We start from the raw sequence: 18,676 nt of genomic DNA on the forward strand, positions 1-18,676 counted from the left end.
TTTTTCAGTTGTGGCTATCCGATGTTGTACAAAACTGAAGCAAAGTTAGTCACTGATGAGTAGAGGAACTGAAAGGTTTCCATGGGAAGAAGTGAGGGAAAGGAGCTGGGAGGTAGCCAATGGTAACTTCAAGAAATCATATAGATGATTCTTAACAATGTCCTTTTCAGGAAAACGTGAGCTTCATTTTAAGGCTGCTCTTTTGGTGTTGTTTTTGTTTGTTTGGGTATTTGTTTGTTTTTTAAATTTATTATAATTTGGAAACATACATAGTTGATTTTTGGACAGAGTTTTTTCCTTTGGTCCAAGCATTAGGAGAGGTGCATTCAGAGGTGCAATGGTAGTCTACCCAGAATGGTGAAATATACAGAGTATTGGCCAGGCAGCTCCTTTTTGGGTCATTATTTGGGGGTTTGTTTGCTTGTTTGCATTTTGTTAGCTACAAAAGCAAGGGGTTGAAGGGATAAAAGGGATGAAATTGAAATGGAACTATTTTAAGACTGACTGAAGGAAGAATGCAGAATTATTCCAAGAAGGTCACTGTACTGGGGAACATCAAGATTCAGTGAGAGACTAGGTGTTCACACAGATACCAAAAACTGTTTGAGCTGTTAAAATAGTAAGGACTTTTAAGCTTTTATGATAATGGTAACAACTCATATTTCAAGACTGATTCTAAATAGTGATAGTTAAAATGGTGACTGATCACTTGAAATTGTAAATGTGATCGTGGAAGATATGTTATGCTCTATGTGAAATTCTCAGAATGGGTTTAATGAGGATTATTTACCTGAACTCTCCTGGTCACAGAGTATTTTACATTGTGTCCTGAACCTAAAGAAAATGACCTTACATAGCAGTTACTTATTGTGAGCTTGTGTGTGTCTTTCAAAAATTGTAATAGACTTGTTCCACTAAAGGCATCAAACCATTGTTGTGTATTTACATTGAAAGGCACTTGAAAAATCTGATGAAAACCCTGTAATAGCAAGATACTTAAACACAAATTCTCTAGTTTTGCAGCTTGGTAATAGATTAGAGTATCTGAGTCATTTTATAACAAATAGTAAGCGATACCTTAAATATCCATTGTAGACAATGTATTGCTTAATTTCTCATTAATCTTTTCTCTTCTTAAAATGTTCAGGGAAATTGAACAGTCAGATTTGGTAAACTGCATTGTATCAGCATAATAAGTTAAACCTATACAAAATATTGAAATGCTGCTTTTTAATATCAACATTTTAGGGAGTTACCTAATTGAAGTCCTTATTTTTAGTTGTATAAATAATATAGCATTTGCTTGTCTTTACTGCTTGCATGATGAAGTGTCATGCTTATTTTAACGTATGCATGTTTTAAGAAGTCTCTTTTCTTGTGTGCTTTATTAAAATCCAGCCTGGGGTTATCAGGCAAGTATATATGAGCAACCATTCTTTTTAGAACCACTTAATTTTTGTGAATATGAGTTCCTGAATGGTGAAAAGTTGGTAAAACACTATTGTAAGCAGAGCAAAATGTTTTTGAAACATTTAAAAATAACTTTTCTCAATGTTTTCTTAAATTTCTTAAATCTAACTTTTCTTACGGTACAGAGGAACATCTAAATCAGGAATAGATACCTGGATTATTTATTTTTGTTGTTTCCCAGTCTAATCAAAATGAGGGAGCAAATCAGATACCAAGCTTCCGTTCTCAGCCATGCCACAGTCTCTTATTCCTGAATCTGTTTCTATACCAGTAAAATGCTGAAAATGTTATTTTCCTATGAGTTTGGGCACTGTTAATTCTCAGGGTTTTGTCGCATGTAGTTGGAGAAAGCTGTGGAAATACATTCTTATACAGACTTTGTTAAAAAAATCTTCAGCAAAAATAGTTAACACTCCTTGAACACTGCTTTGAACATGGTGTGTGACAGATAAGTAGTGAGTAGTTGTGGAAAATGCTAGAATTTCAAATTACATAGGGAATAGGGAGAATTAAAAATTGTACAGTATGATGCACTGAAGACTGTGAACAAAAATTTTAGCATTGTATATTAGTTCTTTCAATATGTTTAAATAAAACAGAAAGCTTGAATTCCAGTAGAATTTAAAATAGTTTACAAATTACAGAATGCCTTCATGTGGCAGGCAAAGTAATGTATGCTCATCTGAAAAACATCAGTGCTTACCAGTTACTCTGCATGGTGTGAATGTAAATGTGAAGCACTCCTCTTTTTTCTCTTTTTTTTTTCTTTTTTTTTCAAATCTCTGTGCTGAGTGCACACAGTAACACTATGGCTTCAAGATTTAAATATACTCATTAAATTGGAAAAGCTGTAATAATTTACAGTCACTTCCTACTGCAGTGACAGAAGTTTATGAAGTACTTCTTAATGCATTTTCTAGTGCTGTGTTTGGAAAGTGAGCAGCTATAAACTGCGTGGACAGAATTTTGGTTATTTCCAGCTTGCAAATTGTGCTTGAACATAAAGGAAAAAAAATTGAAATTTAATGATGAAGAAATTAACCTGTAAATAAAGTTGGGCAGTAAGTATTGTAGGAAACTGATAGAGTAGTGGATATGAATGGTGGAATAACGACCAGTGGTGTTTGGTGTTTCCAGCAGTGCTGTCAAGAGGGTAAGAGTGTTTTGGATTGCTGTGTTTCTGAATGCAGGGGTGCTGCAGCAGCTCAAGGCACTAAAGTGCATCCTTCCACCTGCCTGTTCTGAAGTTGTGTTCCAGCTTGCCTGGAATAATTAATGATTTTAGAGCAACTTATTTTCTCACACTGTTATGGAAGCATGGGCAGTGTCTCGGGTGATAACTTTGTGCAGTCCTTTTACAGTGCAATGCTGTTCCTGTTCTCTCGTGGCGGCATGGGCTGCACTTTGAATCTGGGGAGGCAGGGAGTGTCCATGAGAGTGGTGTCCCTGGGAAACATCATTGGTAACTGGTTAAATCACTGCCGGCACTGGGAAGGTGCTGCTCCAGAGAGAAGATGGATTCCCTTCAGGGAAGGTGGTAAGGAGTAGCCTAGGGAGCAGAAAACAAGGTAGATGGGGACTTCCTCTGACCATGTGCGAGCCCCAGCAGATCTGGGGGCCTGGTCCTTTCCACATGAAATTAACTTTGTTCTGTTGCAATCTACTGTAATTAATTAGTTCTTGCTCTGCTTCATTGCCATGGATTTCTGGTTAAAACTTTGCAATGTCATAAAATGAGTGAACCTTGTGTAAGGAAAAGAAGGACTAAAAAAGGAAATTTCACTATTAAAATCATTAAAACTGCAAAAGCAAGAAGTGCTGGATTTAGGTTTGCCTTTGGATCTTTATTTGGGTTCCCTCATGTGTATTCATGGTAGTCTTAAGTGATCACATGAAATTTCACCACAAAGTCCTCTGTGCTATTTGCTGTAGATGCTGTTAAATTTGCAAACAACCGGGCAGAGGGTTTCAGGAAGGAAAAGGAATAGTTTTGTGACTATTGCAGGTAAATCCCGCACAGGAACGCTTAGCACCGCACTTGTTTCTACCACAGCCTTTCTGCGCAATGCTGAACAACTCACTGGAACCAAATTTTTGGCAGGTAGCCATTTTTTATTTGCTTGCTAGCTTGGACTTCCCATGAGATATTAGTGTTTTGTATCTAGAAATACTCTGGCCAAAATAATTCGGAGCCAGGGTTGCCTTGTAGGTCAACTTCTGGATCAATAAGCGTCATCTTGGCAGGCCTTGACTTCTGGCTCTGTTGCTGATTTATGTGTCACCTTAAGAAAGTCTGTTTAGCTGCAATTTCCTACTCAAGTGGAGATAATAAGGCAGGCTGAGTTTGCAGTGTAGAGAAATCAGTGGGAAGCCCTCTGGTACTGAGATAATTCTTGAGCACTTGAAGTGGGATGGGAGGGGGTTTGGAAGAGCCTGAGGAGTGTCTAAGAATAAAGTAGATAAACATTACTGCAGACAGGACTGAGGTATTGGTATATACTGGGAAAATGTCAGTCTCTCTTGCTAAAGGAATATGTTTTCTGATGGTACCTTAGCTTTCTGTTCAGCAGTGATGAGAGAATGCTCCTATTATTTTTTATTTTGGGAAGGATATAATTTGATAGCAATTCCTTCCTGCTTGTGCCTGCCCAGATAGGAAAAAAACCTTTCTTTTTGGATGCAAATTGTTCTCTCTTCTTTGTTACTTCAGGATTAGCCTGTTGCAGTGTTACTGAAGCATCTTCAAATCAGTCCAAGACTGGTGGAAGTGCTTGCCCTTCTTGCTGACAGCATCTTTCCAGTGAGAGTGGGTCTGGCCTTGCCCCTTGGTTGTGGTGAGGAATTTAATTTCTGCTGACTGTGATTTAGGGAGTGTAGATACCCTGTGATCCCACTGAAGTTTGTCTTTTGCCATACTTGCAGCGTAGCAGTGTGCAGGCAGGATCCTTTCTCATGAGTGAAGAAGCAGAATTGGCAGGTGCAGAAAAAGCACATTTCCCCAATATTCTCTATCCCTAAAAGAGTCAAAATTTTGTGACCAGGCAACTGTAAGGGGTCACATGCTTACTGAGTGCTTTAAAATAAGCTGGGAGCAGAGTGCTCAGAAGGATGAAGAGCTACCAAAGGGAGGTTGTTTCTTTTCTAAGTGGCTGAGAACAGAGATTTTGTTTCAGGAGTTACTTTACACTGCATTGTAACAGTAATTGCTAGAGTGCCTAAAGCTTTTTTAGATATGTGTTCTTTGTTGTACATAGGGGTTTTTTAAAAAGAAAATAAACAGTCATTCTGCTTTCAAACCATGTAGAGTAAATAAGACTGGCTTTACTGCTTGAAGAAAGAGTATAAAAATACCAACAGCTGCCTCATTTTTCTGAATGCTGTTCAGCCCTTGCCTGGGGCAGGGGTTCTGTGGAAGAAGTAGTATGTGATTGTGCATGTAAAGAGTGTATCACACACACAGGGAAGAGGTCTGGTTGAATGGACAAGCTCTGGCATTTAATAACTTATTCAACTTCAGTAATATGTTATAAATAGTTTGGCATGTAGCAGGATGTGGTTGGACAATTCAATGGTGACAGGCAATTCCTTCACTTTAAAAAGACTGTAAAATGCCAGGAAAGCTCTGATTTGTTTGAGGAGTCCCACTGAAACCACTGTGACTAAATGGGGATTAACATCAAGAATGATGATAACTTTTTGCTAGCTAGAGATCAGAGTGTAGTTCTTGTATCACTGAAGTCCCAGGTGTCAGTCCTCTTGACAAAATGCTGTGGAATTCTGCTACTTTAAGCTTAGCTACTTCATAGGCATTAAGAGTTGAACATTTTGAACATTGAACATTTGAACATTTATTCAGTTTACTCGTGTTTTGGATATTAAAAACTTTGCAGATTTCTTCTGAGAGTGTCCACAGTCACTGTTGTGGTGTCAAGATGTGTTTTGTTGCTGAAGTTCCTGTCAGAACGCAGCAACAATTGTCTTTATTGCAATGAACTCTTTGTCCTTGTCTTGCCCAGTAGATGGTGGTGTTGGCTGATTTTTCTAATTTATTTTAAAGCTGTGCATTAACATATGTGGGGGTTTTGGTCTTTTTTTTTTTTCTCCTTTGCATTTCAATTGCTCATCCTTTTTTTTTTTTTTTTTTTGTGTCTGTCCTCCCAAATAATAATTTTACCATATGTAAAACAATAGCAGCTTTTATTCTGATTGGATACCTGTGGGAGCTGATGAGATCTTTTACATTCTTAAGAGGGCACAAGTAGCAGCAAACACTGATAGTTTGATCTGCGTTGCTCTGAATTGGACACATGTAACAGTGGGGACTTAATTTGAAACTAGATTGTATGCATTTGTTCCCAACAGGTTTGAGTTTTTAAGAAATAATCTACAATATGATAGACATTTTGCATTGTTTGCGATTTTAGTTCATCCCACAGAGAGACAAATGCTCAAGAGTACTTTTATGAAATGTGGAAAAGAGAACTGAAAGCCCTTTTAGCATTCAATTAGCCATACATAAAATCCAGCCAGCAGGATAAGGCAAAGAACTTCCATTAGAAATGGAAATTCTCTAAACCCACTGGAGTTGTGCTTTGTCATGTTCCCTGGGATTTCTGTGGTTCAGAAAGAATGACAGGCTGAGCAGGAAGATGGAGAATATTTTCATAAGAGCAGAGGGACGATGTGCTTAGCACAATAAAATCAAGTTTGAGGAGGTACATAATTCCTTGCTCTATCATATACCAAGAGAGTACGTATTGGGGTACTACAGCTATGTAATCCATAGGTTAATGTGGTTTAAGAAAAAATGGGTACAAACTGACAATGAATATGTGGAAATTAAAATATATAAGAAACTTCTTCAAGAAAGAAATTCAGGACTTTCAGTGCACTGGTAACAGAAAACCTGCCTTCTTCTGAAACACTTATGAAATACTTTGTGTGATACTATTGCTTGTAGTAGACAAAGGCTTCATATCAGTGGTTTATGATACTTGTTTCAGTTTAAAAAAAAAAAAATTTTTTTTTTAAATGTTTGTTAAGAGTAATTTTCATCCCAGTAGAAAAACTTAGCGTGTAGACGGACATAAATGGTTCAGAAAGTATTGATAATGTTTGATTATTATTTATTTAAGCCTTGGATTCCCTCAGTATGTTCATTATCTATTGAATGAATATTAAAATTTTCCTGGAGATAAAATTAACAGTCATAAAAGCTGGAGTTTTTAGTATATCAAGGCATCATTTCCCAAGAACGTGAAAATGTATCTCAGCTCTGTGTGGAAGGCATCTCTAATGATGTTTAAATGGAAGCTACTGTTGTTGATCCTTGTGGAAAGTGCAGACAAGGCAGCTGAGTAAGTTCTGTGTTGTGAACCTACCTGTTAGCAGCTGGACTCTTCCTGCCAACTCAGTTACAATAGGTTTGCATTAAAAGAATTGCAGTTTCTTGAGCATGTATATTTTTGCCCTCATTGCTTGCCTGTACTCGAAACATTGGAATTTAAATTTCCTACCCAGATGCTGTATTTATTCCTGTTTACCTTCATGTGAATTTGTTCAGGAAAGCTGCTGAGGTTTCTTTCTCTTCTCTGTTGCTGTCTGACCTTTTAAGACCGTTGGCTTCATAGCATGGGACAGAGAATAAACTTAAGAGATTACTTAAAATTTGGCAACAGGCATTTGACAAAAGTCAAGTGGATTGAATTTATACACAATAAGCCTTATAATTTATTCACTTAAAAACATTGTAGTGACAAAAATCGGTCTTTTTTGTGAGTCTGTTTGTTAAGTGCTTGGTTATGGCCTTTGTTTACATCAAGGTGAGGTTCACTGTTTGATGCAATGAGGATTGAAGGAAAATCCCTTTATCTAATGCAAATTTCTATATTTACTTCAGGAGTTTTGTGACTTGAAAACAACTTTTTACTTCTCAGAAAGCTGTGGATCCATCCTCAGAAGTTGGCACTGCCTGGCACTGTCCCCTGCTGTGACATTTCAGAATGTCAAGACACCTAGGGAAGTGCCTGGGAGGACTGCCCTTACTGTATTTTAGCTTGGAGGAAATATTGTGATGAAACCTTTACTTTTAGGTTTTCTGTTGCCTACACTTTAAGTAGAAGAGGCTTACAAATGTGTTGAATTTTTTTCATAGGCACATAAACCACCATTAATCTACATCCTTTTTTGTCATGCTTCCAGCAGCATACACTAGTTGGCATGTTGCTCTGGCAGCTCTTATCCTGTGATGACTTTGTGCAGCATGCTGCTTTGTACATCTATTTATCCTGTTTTTAAGCAGTTAACCTTTGTCACAAGCTGCTCGTGTCTTTTGCTCCCCAGCTGAAACCACAGTATTATTTCCCAGGTCTGAGGTGTTGTTCTGGTTAGCCACAAAGAGCTTGGTGTATACATTAATGCTGACGCTGTCACTGGGGAAATAGGGAGTGAGAGCAGTCATGAATTCAGGTTTGCCTCCAAACAGGAGCTGGAGGCCTCTGACACTGGTAAAGGCAAGGCTGCAGGCAAAACCAGGAGTTACAGTGATCAGTGAGGCAGTGCCCAGCTGGACTGTTGTGCCCTCCTGCCTGCTAAGGCAGTGGCAAGCTGTCACTCCCCATCACCGAGACCATCTTAGCGTGGTTGCCTGGCTTTGAGGAGCTCCTTGAGGAGCTTTTCTGTAATGGTTCAGCTCTTGCTGCTGTTAACAGCCTCCAGGGAAGTAGTGGCTGGGAGCTGCCTTCCCTGCAGTCATCTGTCTTCCATTGTTCGGTGCCTATCAGTCAGCAGTGAGCCAGAAGGGCTGGCAGGTCACTGCACTGCCTGGGGGCATGTCCTTGCATTCCACAGTAGGTCCCAGTGGAGGAGGAGCATGTGTGTGGTGTCAGGGCTGGCCATTGATTGAACCTGCAGACACATCCCAGGGATTTAGGTGTCCCAGGACTGCTCAGAAATACCTTTGGTGCCTGGGTGTTCCAGCTGACACTGTATGAAGGTGTGGGAGAGTGTTTCAAAGAGCTGCTCAGTCACCTCCCTGTGCCCAGCCTGCTGGTAGGCTGCAGCAACCTGCAGGTGTCTTGGCTCATGTTCGCAGCTTGCCTGCTGTGAGACAGCTCTTGCAGAGTTGGAGCTGAAAGCAAGGAAGGTTTTCCCTCTGACATCCACCTGTTGCAGAGGCAGCAAAGCACAAATAGCAAAAATGAGCTTAGCCAAAATAGGAACAAGACTGAGTGTGTAAGTCAGCTGTAAGACTCTTCTGAATAGTAACTCTACTGCTTTTCTGTGGTTGGAACAGCATGAATGTCTCTCCACAAACTGAAGCATCAGCACGTGGTGTTTAGTGCATTTGGTTGCCTTTCAAACTTGAACTCATGGCGTTTCAGTCCAGATGGATTTATCAGCAGTTTGTCCATGCTTTCATATCTGTTGTGAGCACAGCTGATAGCAAGCAAAAATCTTAGCTCCAGACATCTTATGACTGTGTGAGGGCCTCTTCTTCCTTTCCTTCCCCCCAGCTTATTTCTTAGCTGTTCACATTCCTGAGGGCTGGAAGGACTGTATTAGTGAAAGCACACTTTATATGTGTGTGTAAATGGGAGTCACCTTTGCTTGCAGCCAGAATGGCTTATTTTCAGTACTGTACCATGGCAGGGTCCAAAGTGAGGGGGTGTGATGTGTTCAACAGCCTCTGGAGGCACAGAAAGGGTCAGTGTAGTGCCAGGCAATTGTTCCCGTTCTCATTTTCCCGAGGTAAAGTAGAGGAAGAGAAATAGGCTTCATGCTATGGCCTTGAAGGAATATGCTCTCTGGTGGATGCCAGGGAGCTTTGAAGGACTCTCTCAGATGTAATTTTCCCTGTAGAAAGGTGTTGGTAGGAGCCCCACACTGATAAAGACCTGCTCTCTGTGGCAGAGGCACCCCTTCACTGCTCAGAGCAGGCGTCAGGGACGGAACTCTGCCTTGAGCTAAACCGAGGTCACCAGCTGGGCCTGCAAACCACGCAGTGACTGGGAAGCAGAATTATTTTCCTGTGGTAGTGCTGTAATCACTACAGCATTGGGGAGAAACTTTTCTTCTGGCAGCAGGACGGCTGTAACTCGCAGTGCTCCAGTGTAAGCACAGCATGTGGGGCATTGTTGAGCCGTGCGTCTGGCTGACAGTAATATCACATTCAGCGTGTAATTAAACACCTCATAAACTGCCTTGAGATGTTTGTTTATGTGTGCTTTTTAGTGGAGAAGTACTGTGTTTTCAGGGGATGCTGAAATTTCTGTACTCTCTGAAGCATTTGGTGTGTGATGTTCATTCAGCTCCCTTGTCCTCAGAAAGAATAGTCGGTGTCTGGAGTGTGTTATTTTGCTGGCAGTGAAAAACATATGGTATGGGGTTGTTCCCATGAATTTCTGTTACTGTTTTGTTTTTTTTTTTAATATGTGTCTGTAAGTTAGATATTGGAGGCATCTGTATCAGTATCTATTGCAAATTAATATTTATAGACATCAAAATGAATGCACATTTGGCTTGATCAAAACAGGAACGGCTTGTTTTGAATTCCGTGGGGATAAGCAGAAACACATAGAAAATAGGCAATGTGATGAGGACACCATGTAAAAACTATTTTTAATAGCAGATACTTCAGGAGACTTCCAGTAAATTTTTTCTATGCTCTGTGCCATTTGTTTTGTCTTACAGTTTAGAGTCAATGAATTTGGGGCCCTGGAAGTAATTACAGATGAAACTGAGATGGAAAGTGTTAAAAAGGCAACTGCTACCACAACCTGGATGGTGCCAACTGCTCAAGAAGGTCAGTTAAGAAGCAGTAAACGTTTTCTGTGGTAGACTGTAGTTTCTTTAATGCATCAACTTTCCTTAAAGCTTGCATCCAAAGTTAAAAAAAAACCTAAAACAATTAACTTGCTTTAATGGACAAAGTACCTCTGATGAAATAACCTGTTTCTTGGGATGTAAATTAGTATGAACACAAATTCATTTCAAGTTGAAAGGAAATAATTCCACTGTTAAATATCTGAAGTTCAATTACAGCCACATTTTTTTCCTTACAGTAATTTTCTCTAAATTTAGATTTGGTATTTTCCCTCTGTTTAATTTGCAAAATAGTAAATTTCTTTTAATTATTGAGAATTTAAAATTTTAAGTTACTGAATTTTTTGTTGAGCTGGTTCTCCCAGACTGCCCATGGACTTTGCAACAGCCTAGACCTGATTTGTGCACTGCAAACTGCCTTGGTATGGTCAGCACAGCTGCCACCACCCCTGTCAGTGTCCAATGTGCAGTGTGTATCCCCACAGATGCCTTGCTCCTGACAACTATGATTTTTTTGCAGCATTAAAAACAGTCTGGAGTAACAGCTAATGTTTATCTTGAATGGTGAAATTCTTAGAGTTGTAGTATCTATCTACCAGATCAAGTGTTTCCTGGATTTAAAATTCTGAAGTAAGAAACACCTGTTTTGTTCAAGGAAAGTTGGTTTACATGGTCATAAATTGCTGCAATCTTTTTACACTGACTCCAGTAATGATGGAGTAGCGTGAAAGAGAATATCACAACCGGTTTTGTGATTATTTACAACCACCTAGTTTTTTTTTCCTTGTTGGTATGACATTTGATCAACTTTCTTTTAAAATATGTATTCTGCAAGTCCTTTGAAAAGCAGACATCACAATTTTTGTTTCATAATCTTCCCTATAAGCATGAGAAGTCAGTGAGAGCTTTCCTTTGCTGCTCCCTCACGGTGAGTTCATAGTTGTCATGTGGGACATTTACACTGGTAGGAAAGTGGTTTGGGACCCCCGAGGTCTGAAGCTGCAGAACACTGTTAGTGTGTTCTCTAGCAGGGCAGTGATAGTTAATTCAGGTTTCAAATCTGTAATGAGAGTAGCATCATTGTGAGAGTGTAGTAGCACAACAGATTCTCTGCTTAGACTGAGAGATCAGTTACAGCAAAGCACACAGCTGCATCCCCTCCACTCTGACAAACCTAAACAAAAACTTGTGTTTCTACTGAATTGAACCCTGTTCATGGACATACAGACATAAAGAATAAGCCTTCTGCTGCTACCTTACACCATCCTTGATTAATTTAGGGCTCTCCAAAAGTAAAATCACTGCTAAAATTTTCTGCTGTGAGAATAAATAGTTGTTTTGAGCCACTTATGATGCTGGTGTGTAAATATAACATACATTATATATTCTTCTGGGGGAGATAGCCTGCATGCAAGAGTTCATTTGACTCTGCTTTTAAAGACAGTACAGTGCTTAAGCAACATAAATAGTCTATGACTTGAAGTTTGCCTTTTGGGGAGGTACAAAGACAACAACCTGCTCTGGAGGCTGGAGTACTTGACAGTGCTTCATACTTGCTTGTGGGGGAAAGTAACTGCACTCTCTCCTGCATACAGCTTCTCCTAAGCTCTGTGCCTGTTGTGGGGAAATTGCAGCTTAGGATCAGTGAGTAACTTGGTATTTGAAGATTGCTTTGTTACAGGTTGAGTGATGTTTCACTTCTGGTGGACCCCAGGCAGGTTGAGCAGTAGCTGCTGCTAGAGACTGCAGAGTGTAGTCAGCAGTTTGCTTCCAGAAATAATTTCGACTAATGAAAACATAACTTAACCCAACCCTTTTCTCCCAAATTTAGGTATAGGCATATCAGCAAAAAATGAGGTCATGGATTCTAAACAGTGATGATGAACAGTCATAGATTCTAAACAGTGGCTCTGTGAGCAGTCAGTGCCTGTCACAAAATTCAGTCCTTCCACAAGCAGCCACATCAAGCTGTGACAGAACCATAGAACAGTGGGTTCCTCTCTCCTGTTGCAGTGTGAAAACCTGACTTGCTTGTCAGCAATCTGGACCTCAAACAAACACTAATTCCTAGTTCTTCATTCTGACAAGAGTGGTGTGGCTGATGTTTTTCTCTTTGCTTGGCAAGGCCTGCTAAGGATATTTGGGAATGTATCACCTCTGCTGAAGTGAAGTTAACTTTTGTCATTGTGCAGCCTTTTCAGAAAAGACAGGGATCCCCACAAGGTTGAAGGAAACTGCAAAAGTGGATGGACTTGTTTTCTGTGAAAACTGTTACCGCTATGGTACCATAGAAGAATTTGTTCCTGAAGGGAAATTTTGCAGCCAGAAATGTGCCCAGCAAGTAAAAAACAAGTAGGTACTATAACAAAGCATAGAAGCAAAGAATTTGGCATAAATGCAGCATGAGAGTGAAGTGGTGGGATAAAATGTTCATGATGGGGCAGAGGGAGGTATTAAGCAGACAAGTTTCAGTGTCACCATTGGTTTATAATGTTCTTTCACTGTTTTTTTGTGTAAATGCCTTAACAACATTTGGTTTTGTCTAACACTGACATTGAAGGCAGTCTTTTTTACTCAGTGTGCTGTGTTCTGCTGTCAGATGCAAGCAGTAAAACAGTCTATGGGATGCATGAATCAGTGTCAGACTCCCACCCTGTTTCAGTCATTGGAATTAAGATAATCAGTAATGAGATGGTTGGGGTGGTAAGTTAATTATAATTAAGTGCAAGAGCTGTTTTATAGTTGACAGTGAGTGAAAACATGAGCATACTGCAGTTTCTCAGCTCCTCTTTTTCAGTTAGTGCATTTCATCTCATCATAAAAGCATGTTTGTGTTAGCGTGTCCATTCTGTATTGCATACGGCAGTTCTAAACATTTATGATTTTGTACATTTTCCTGCTTTTTAGCTAATTGCTTCAAAGTTTCCTGTTCTGATTTCTTGTTCAGCAATTTGTACAGTCACATACCACCTTTCTCCAATTGGATTTGTCAGACTTAACAATTACCTTTGCCTTCCTCTCTCTAAACTGCCCTGCAGTCCTAAACATTTCACAGTTTGCTTCTCCGGGAGACTTGATGGTACATGAAAAAAGACACACTGTTTAAAACATGTAAAACTTGTTCAGCAGAAGCTGACAGCTTTCCTTTTACAGTTGCTATTGTGTGTCTCTCAGAATAATTCTTTTGACAGACTTAATTTTCAGTAGTATTTCTAAGAATATATTTGGTGTAATACTATGGGACCCACACATTTACTTGCTTTTTTGCTTGTTTTATGAATACGAGAATTGAAATAATATTGGCTTTGTGTCATTGTGTTACTTCTGTGATAGAGAACCAAAGGAGGAAAATCCCAGCATGGAATGCAATGGGGAAGATGATTCTAAAGGCATTCGGAAAAGAAAAGCAAAAGTACCTCTCAAAGAAGAGTCAAGGGATAATGGGGAGAAGAAGGAGAATCCAGATGAAATTGTTAGTGTGCATCATAAACCTATTCCTGCAAGTATTTGGGTGGGAGTTTTGCCTTGTGTTGCAATGTCAGTAGCTCCATCAGCCCACAAAGAGGAGAGACTTCATCACTCTGTCAGAGCCACAATAAGTGGTTGTTTCGTTTGCCAATTTAATTATGCCTCAGCAGTAAATTGTAATTATTGACAATGAATTGATAAAAGCTAGTTTTGGTCTCTTTTCCCTGCTTTTTTAAGAACAGAACAAAAAGAATTCAAAGGAAAAATGATGCTAATGTTTACTTGCCATGTCTTCAGCATGGAAAAACAGGAGTACATATTTCCCAACAACCCTGTTACTTTGTCATTCTACACATGAATAAATAACTATAGACCACTAATTTATTTACAAAGAAAGCTATACTACAGTTAAGAAAGGAATACTTTGGAATATCTTTGTGTAATTTGCCTTTTAAAATCATATCCCAAAATTTGTTCTGCTTTTGTGTGTCAGTGTAATTTGCTTTGGGGCTCCTTTTGTTTTCTTTTCCTTTTGGATTTATTCTTAATTTTAGAAAAAACTTACCCCACAGTACCTTCCCATAATGCTTGTTTCTTGTAGTATGTGTTTTCTTCCTAATAGCTGTCACACTCCTGGGGGTAGCACAGTTTTCAGGGAGAAGGGTAGATTCTGCAACTACAGAATTGTCAAAAGGATGAAGACACTTAGAGTTGTCAGGAGGGAATTTGCAGCTCTCTGTGTAGCAGTATCTTAGGCAAAAGTCAGGGGATACCTTCTTTGTCTCCATGCATCTGCCCTCCCAGATGAGTACTTACTCTGCTCATCTGCTCAGATGCTCACAAAACTGTTGATACAAAAACAGTGAGAAAAATTGAAAGGATCACAGTGCCATTTTGTATTTAATAAAGCAATTGAACATTTGGGGGGAAAAAAACAGATTAAAACTGTGTGAGGTTTTCTTTTACATTATTTTGGAGGCATGAAGATGCCAAAGGTACAGTTATTTATCAGCGTCTCAGCGGGGTCTGCTGAAGGCTTCGTGGTCTCTGGGTCAGGCAAGGCTGGCTGAGTGCCAAGTGGTGAGAGCCCTTCTGCCTGCCATTTTCACTGTGTTTGCGGTGGTTTGTCACTGATGATTCACTTTGCTTCTATGAGACATCTGCAGGTTTGTTTGAGGTAGGAGAGAGCTGGGTGAATAACCATTTAAATGAAGTCACAGTTTAAACTTCAGTATCTCAACTTTTATCATACTAGACTTCTAAGCTAATGAGCTTACTGTACTATTTTTTTTTTCTCTTTCTAATTTAGGAGGACAAACCTGAAGGAAGGATCTTGAGAGTCTCACAAAGAGCCAGGAGAAAAAGAAAAGGGGACATAACAGTTTTGAAACAAAGTAAGTTATATTATGGAACAAAAATCTCAACCATCAATTCTTCAGGTAATAGCCATATCTTATTGTGGATTGCCAGCATTGTTTCACAAAATTTATATTCCCTATTGAATTTTTTTCATTACTGTAAAAAGACAGTGACAGTGTTATTTACAGCAATTAAATTTTAAGGCAGCATGGGGGAGGATCTGGTGAGTGTAAATGCAACTAATGTGCATTTTAGGTTTTTTCTTTTCATCCCTCTAAATAGTGCCAGTATTAGAGGGAATCAGCTCCATTGAGTTCCCAGATGCTGAAAGACATGTATCAAGCAGAAGTGAAAGTTTACTTTTGTTTCCTTGGGGATCAATTTTGCATCTTCATTATGTGCTGGAAATAGACACGTTTATGGAACTGTTTAGGAATAATTGCTATAATCAATCCAAAGGGACATATACTGCATCAAGCAACATAATAAAACATATTTTAAATGAGTGCTGTTCTTTCAAGCTATTTGTATGATAGATAGTTTTAGGAAGAATGGGAGAATCAGCTGCTATTATACCTCAGTGGTACACCAACCACAGACCCACATGTTGCCCTCCAGAGTGCGTCTTATGGTAGATGGGGAGACATTAACAGAGGTTGCCAGGCCACTAATTAACACAGAACTCCAGTTAGCTCTGATGTACACCAGGCAGATGAACTAGATGGAACAATAAATGTTATGAAAGATCCCCCTCCCAAAATAGAATCATGTCTGAAATGTTTCTACAGTTGCTTCTAAGGCTGAAGAGATAAGAAGTGTGTGAGACACAGGGACAAAGCTGATGCTTTGTGGAAATCACTGCTGCCCACTGACAGAATGATTTACAAATTTCTTCTGTTAGTTTTTTTTTTTTTTTTAAGTTTTTATTTGGGTATCAATATAAAAGTATAAACTGGTATCAAAGACTAATTTGTATTCAGAACCAAGTGCAATTAATTTCTTTAATGGAATAGATGAAAACTGGGTAAATCCCAAATAAAATTAATGTGGTCTAATAGTGTTAAGCGATTACTATCACTCTAAAATTTATTATCTTTTGGTTACATTATTGTAAGCTTTCTTCAGGAGAGTTTGGCATTACTATTGTTATGTTTCATGTTTTAATCATAAAAATGCTAAGCCAGACTGTTACTTAAAGGATTTATTTTTCCTGTGAGTAGCCCACAGTCTGGATCAAGCCAGAATCACAGTGTGGACTGTGATGAATCCTTCTGACAGTGTGAGCTTGTGGTCTGAAATGCTGAGCTGCCTGTGCATAGGAGGCATTTTAGGTGGAGATCAGTAGAGCAGAGTAGAGGTGTATGAAAGTAGATACATACATGGTCATCTGTTCTTGAAGTTCCTGGCTATTGCTATTGTGCAGGGAGTGCCTTATTTTTGAGGCCTGAAAACTGTGTGACTGTAGCCATCATTAAGATGGACTGTAAGCAGTATTGCAATTACTGTGCAAGTGTTCACACTGTGTGAACAAACCTGAAACTGGAGGTTTCTCTCATATGCTAATGACATCCTGAGGAAAAGAAGCACTGGTGACAGTTCTGAAGACTTGCAGAAAATACTGTTAAATCACTGCCTTTCTACCCAAAACCATCAAACTACAAAGTGATGGAGTAGGTGAGAAACAGTCTGAATACTGTTAAAGAGTGGAGTCTTTCAAGCCTGATTAAAAAACTTACTATGAGCAGTATCCACTTGAAAAGGCTTTCCAGTTAAAGAAGGACTTGGGGGAAAAAGAAACCCCTTAAAATACTGAGCTATTTTGTGATTTAAACTCATCTTTTTACACCTTTGCAAATTGTATATCTTAATGCTTCTTAGGAGCAATACTTTGTTTGTTGGAGCAAGACTTTGTAAGTTGTTCTTGTCACCTGAAGGAGGTTTTTCTTGTTATTAATCAAGGTTTGAGCTGCTGGAACTGTTTCTGGACAAACCAGGAACCTTCATGTTCCTGGTGCCTTTCAGCCTACAGAACTTCTTTTTCTGAAATAAGTTCTGAACAACACCATGAGTGCATTTCATAAAATGAAAATTGAAGAATATTATCAACTTGTGTTGTGGATTTTTTTTCTTGAGATATTAACAGTTACAGAATTATTTCCCTGTTTTATGCTTCTTTGTAGCTGTACCCTCTAAAGGAAGGCAAGCATGGTGTTGGGCATCCTATCTGGAGGAAGAAAGGGCCATTGCAGTGCCTACTAAGCTTTTTAAGGAGGTATGACCTTTGAAATTTAAGTCAACCACCTAAGATCATGAAATTCCTAGGAAATCAATAAACAAAAAATAATTTGAAGATTTTATTATTTTCTCTGGAAAACCTGCATGATGAAAACAATACTGTGTCCATCAGCAATTATGAAAGCAATTATCTCTGTTTTCTCAGAGAATTCTGTTGTTGTAGATGAATGCTGTCAAATCAGACTGCAGAAAGCAGATGCTCTTCCAAAATCTGCTGTTTTAGCCATTCATTCTAGTCTCTGAAGCTAAAAAATGTGATACATACCCACACTTTTTCATGCCATGTAATCTTCTTTAAATATGTTTAGAAAGGTGGTACAAAGGTCATCTTTTGTCTTGTTGCTTTGATTATATTACCTGTCTTTTCTTCAGCTTCTGCTGACATTATATTTTGTTACTACATCAGATACTACTTTGTCTTGTTCTCCTTTTGCCTGTCATCTGATTGGATGTCACATCATCATGTTCTGCTTGTCCTTTGCCTGCTATGCTTTGTCATTCCAGTGCTTTCATTAGTGCCACCTCTCTTGCTTGGAAGAGAGCTCTGTATCCAAACCCACAGGATTTCTGTGCTGTTATCTTCCCTTGCAAAAGCTGGTGAAACATGTGAACATGTCTCAGCTGCTGTACTCCTGCTATATGTTGCTTTTTTCTGATAATTCTGTTCCTGCTTTTCTGTTTCTTGCATCCATTTCTTTCTGTATGCTTCATACTTCAGCTGTTAAATCTTCTCTGTGGGAATTAGTTTTCAGCTTACACATGCCATGTGATGCTGGTCTTTAATGGGTATTTTAGTTGCTATTGAGTGAGAAAAGTGAAGAACTGGGCTTTAGGTTTACAGAATCCATAGATTTGTAGGTGCAAGAACAACAGTCCCCTGACTGTCTTCAGTTGTGAAGATAGTGCTATATACTGGTTCAAAAATTAGCAAGAAAACAATCTAAAGAGTGCCCTGGTGGGAAGGCAGATTTACAAAGCATTGCTCTGCCTCTCTAAAGGTCCATGAAATGCTGTAGCAGTACAAAGGTTTTGCAGGGCACTGCACATGGTGCTCAAGTCTGGAGTTATGTGATGTTTCCTTCACATTGTACCTTTCTCATCCATTGCATCTTAATTTAGTATTTTATTTCAAAGTTTTTAGCCCCTGGGTAATGCTGGACTTAGTGTGCAGTATTTAAAGCCTGTAGCAGAAAGAGAATTCTTAATAACACTCAGAATTGGCCAGGTAATTTTTCTCCATTTTGCAGATGAACAAGCAAGC

At 39.0% G+C, this 18,676-nt stretch overlaps 1 protein-coding gene across 4 annotated transcripts in view; it reads left to right on the forward strand.

Annotated features, from left to right (window-relative positions):
- The window catches only part of L3MBTL3 (L3MBTL histone methyl-lysine binding protein 3), a 78,171-nt gene that overhangs the window by 12,507 nt on the left and 46,988 nt on the right, over positions 1-18,676 (forward strand). For all 4 annotated transcript variants that reach the window (XM_063151162.1, XM_063151164.1, XM_063151163.1 and 1 more), the window contains exons 3-7: positions 10,162-10,273; positions 12,486-12,645; positions 13,627-13,765; positions 15,071-15,155; positions 17,301-17,392. In XM_063151162.1, coding sequence (XP_063007232.1) covers positions 10,162-10,273; positions 12,486-12,645; positions 13,627-13,765; positions 15,071-15,155; positions 17,301-17,392 — 588 coding nt within the window. The remainder of the gene's footprint in view (positions 1-10,161; positions 10,274-12,485; positions 12,646-13,626; positions 13,766-15,070; positions 15,156-17,300; positions 17,393-18,676) is intronic.

Source organism: Melospiza melodia, chromosome 3, assembly GCF_035770615.1.
Source record: "Melospiza melodia melodia isolate bMelMel2 chromosome 3, bMelMel2.pri, whole genome shotgun sequence".
Taxonomy (NCBI): Eukaryota; Metazoa; Chordata; class Aves; order Passeriformes; family Passerellidae; genus Melospiza; species Melospiza melodia.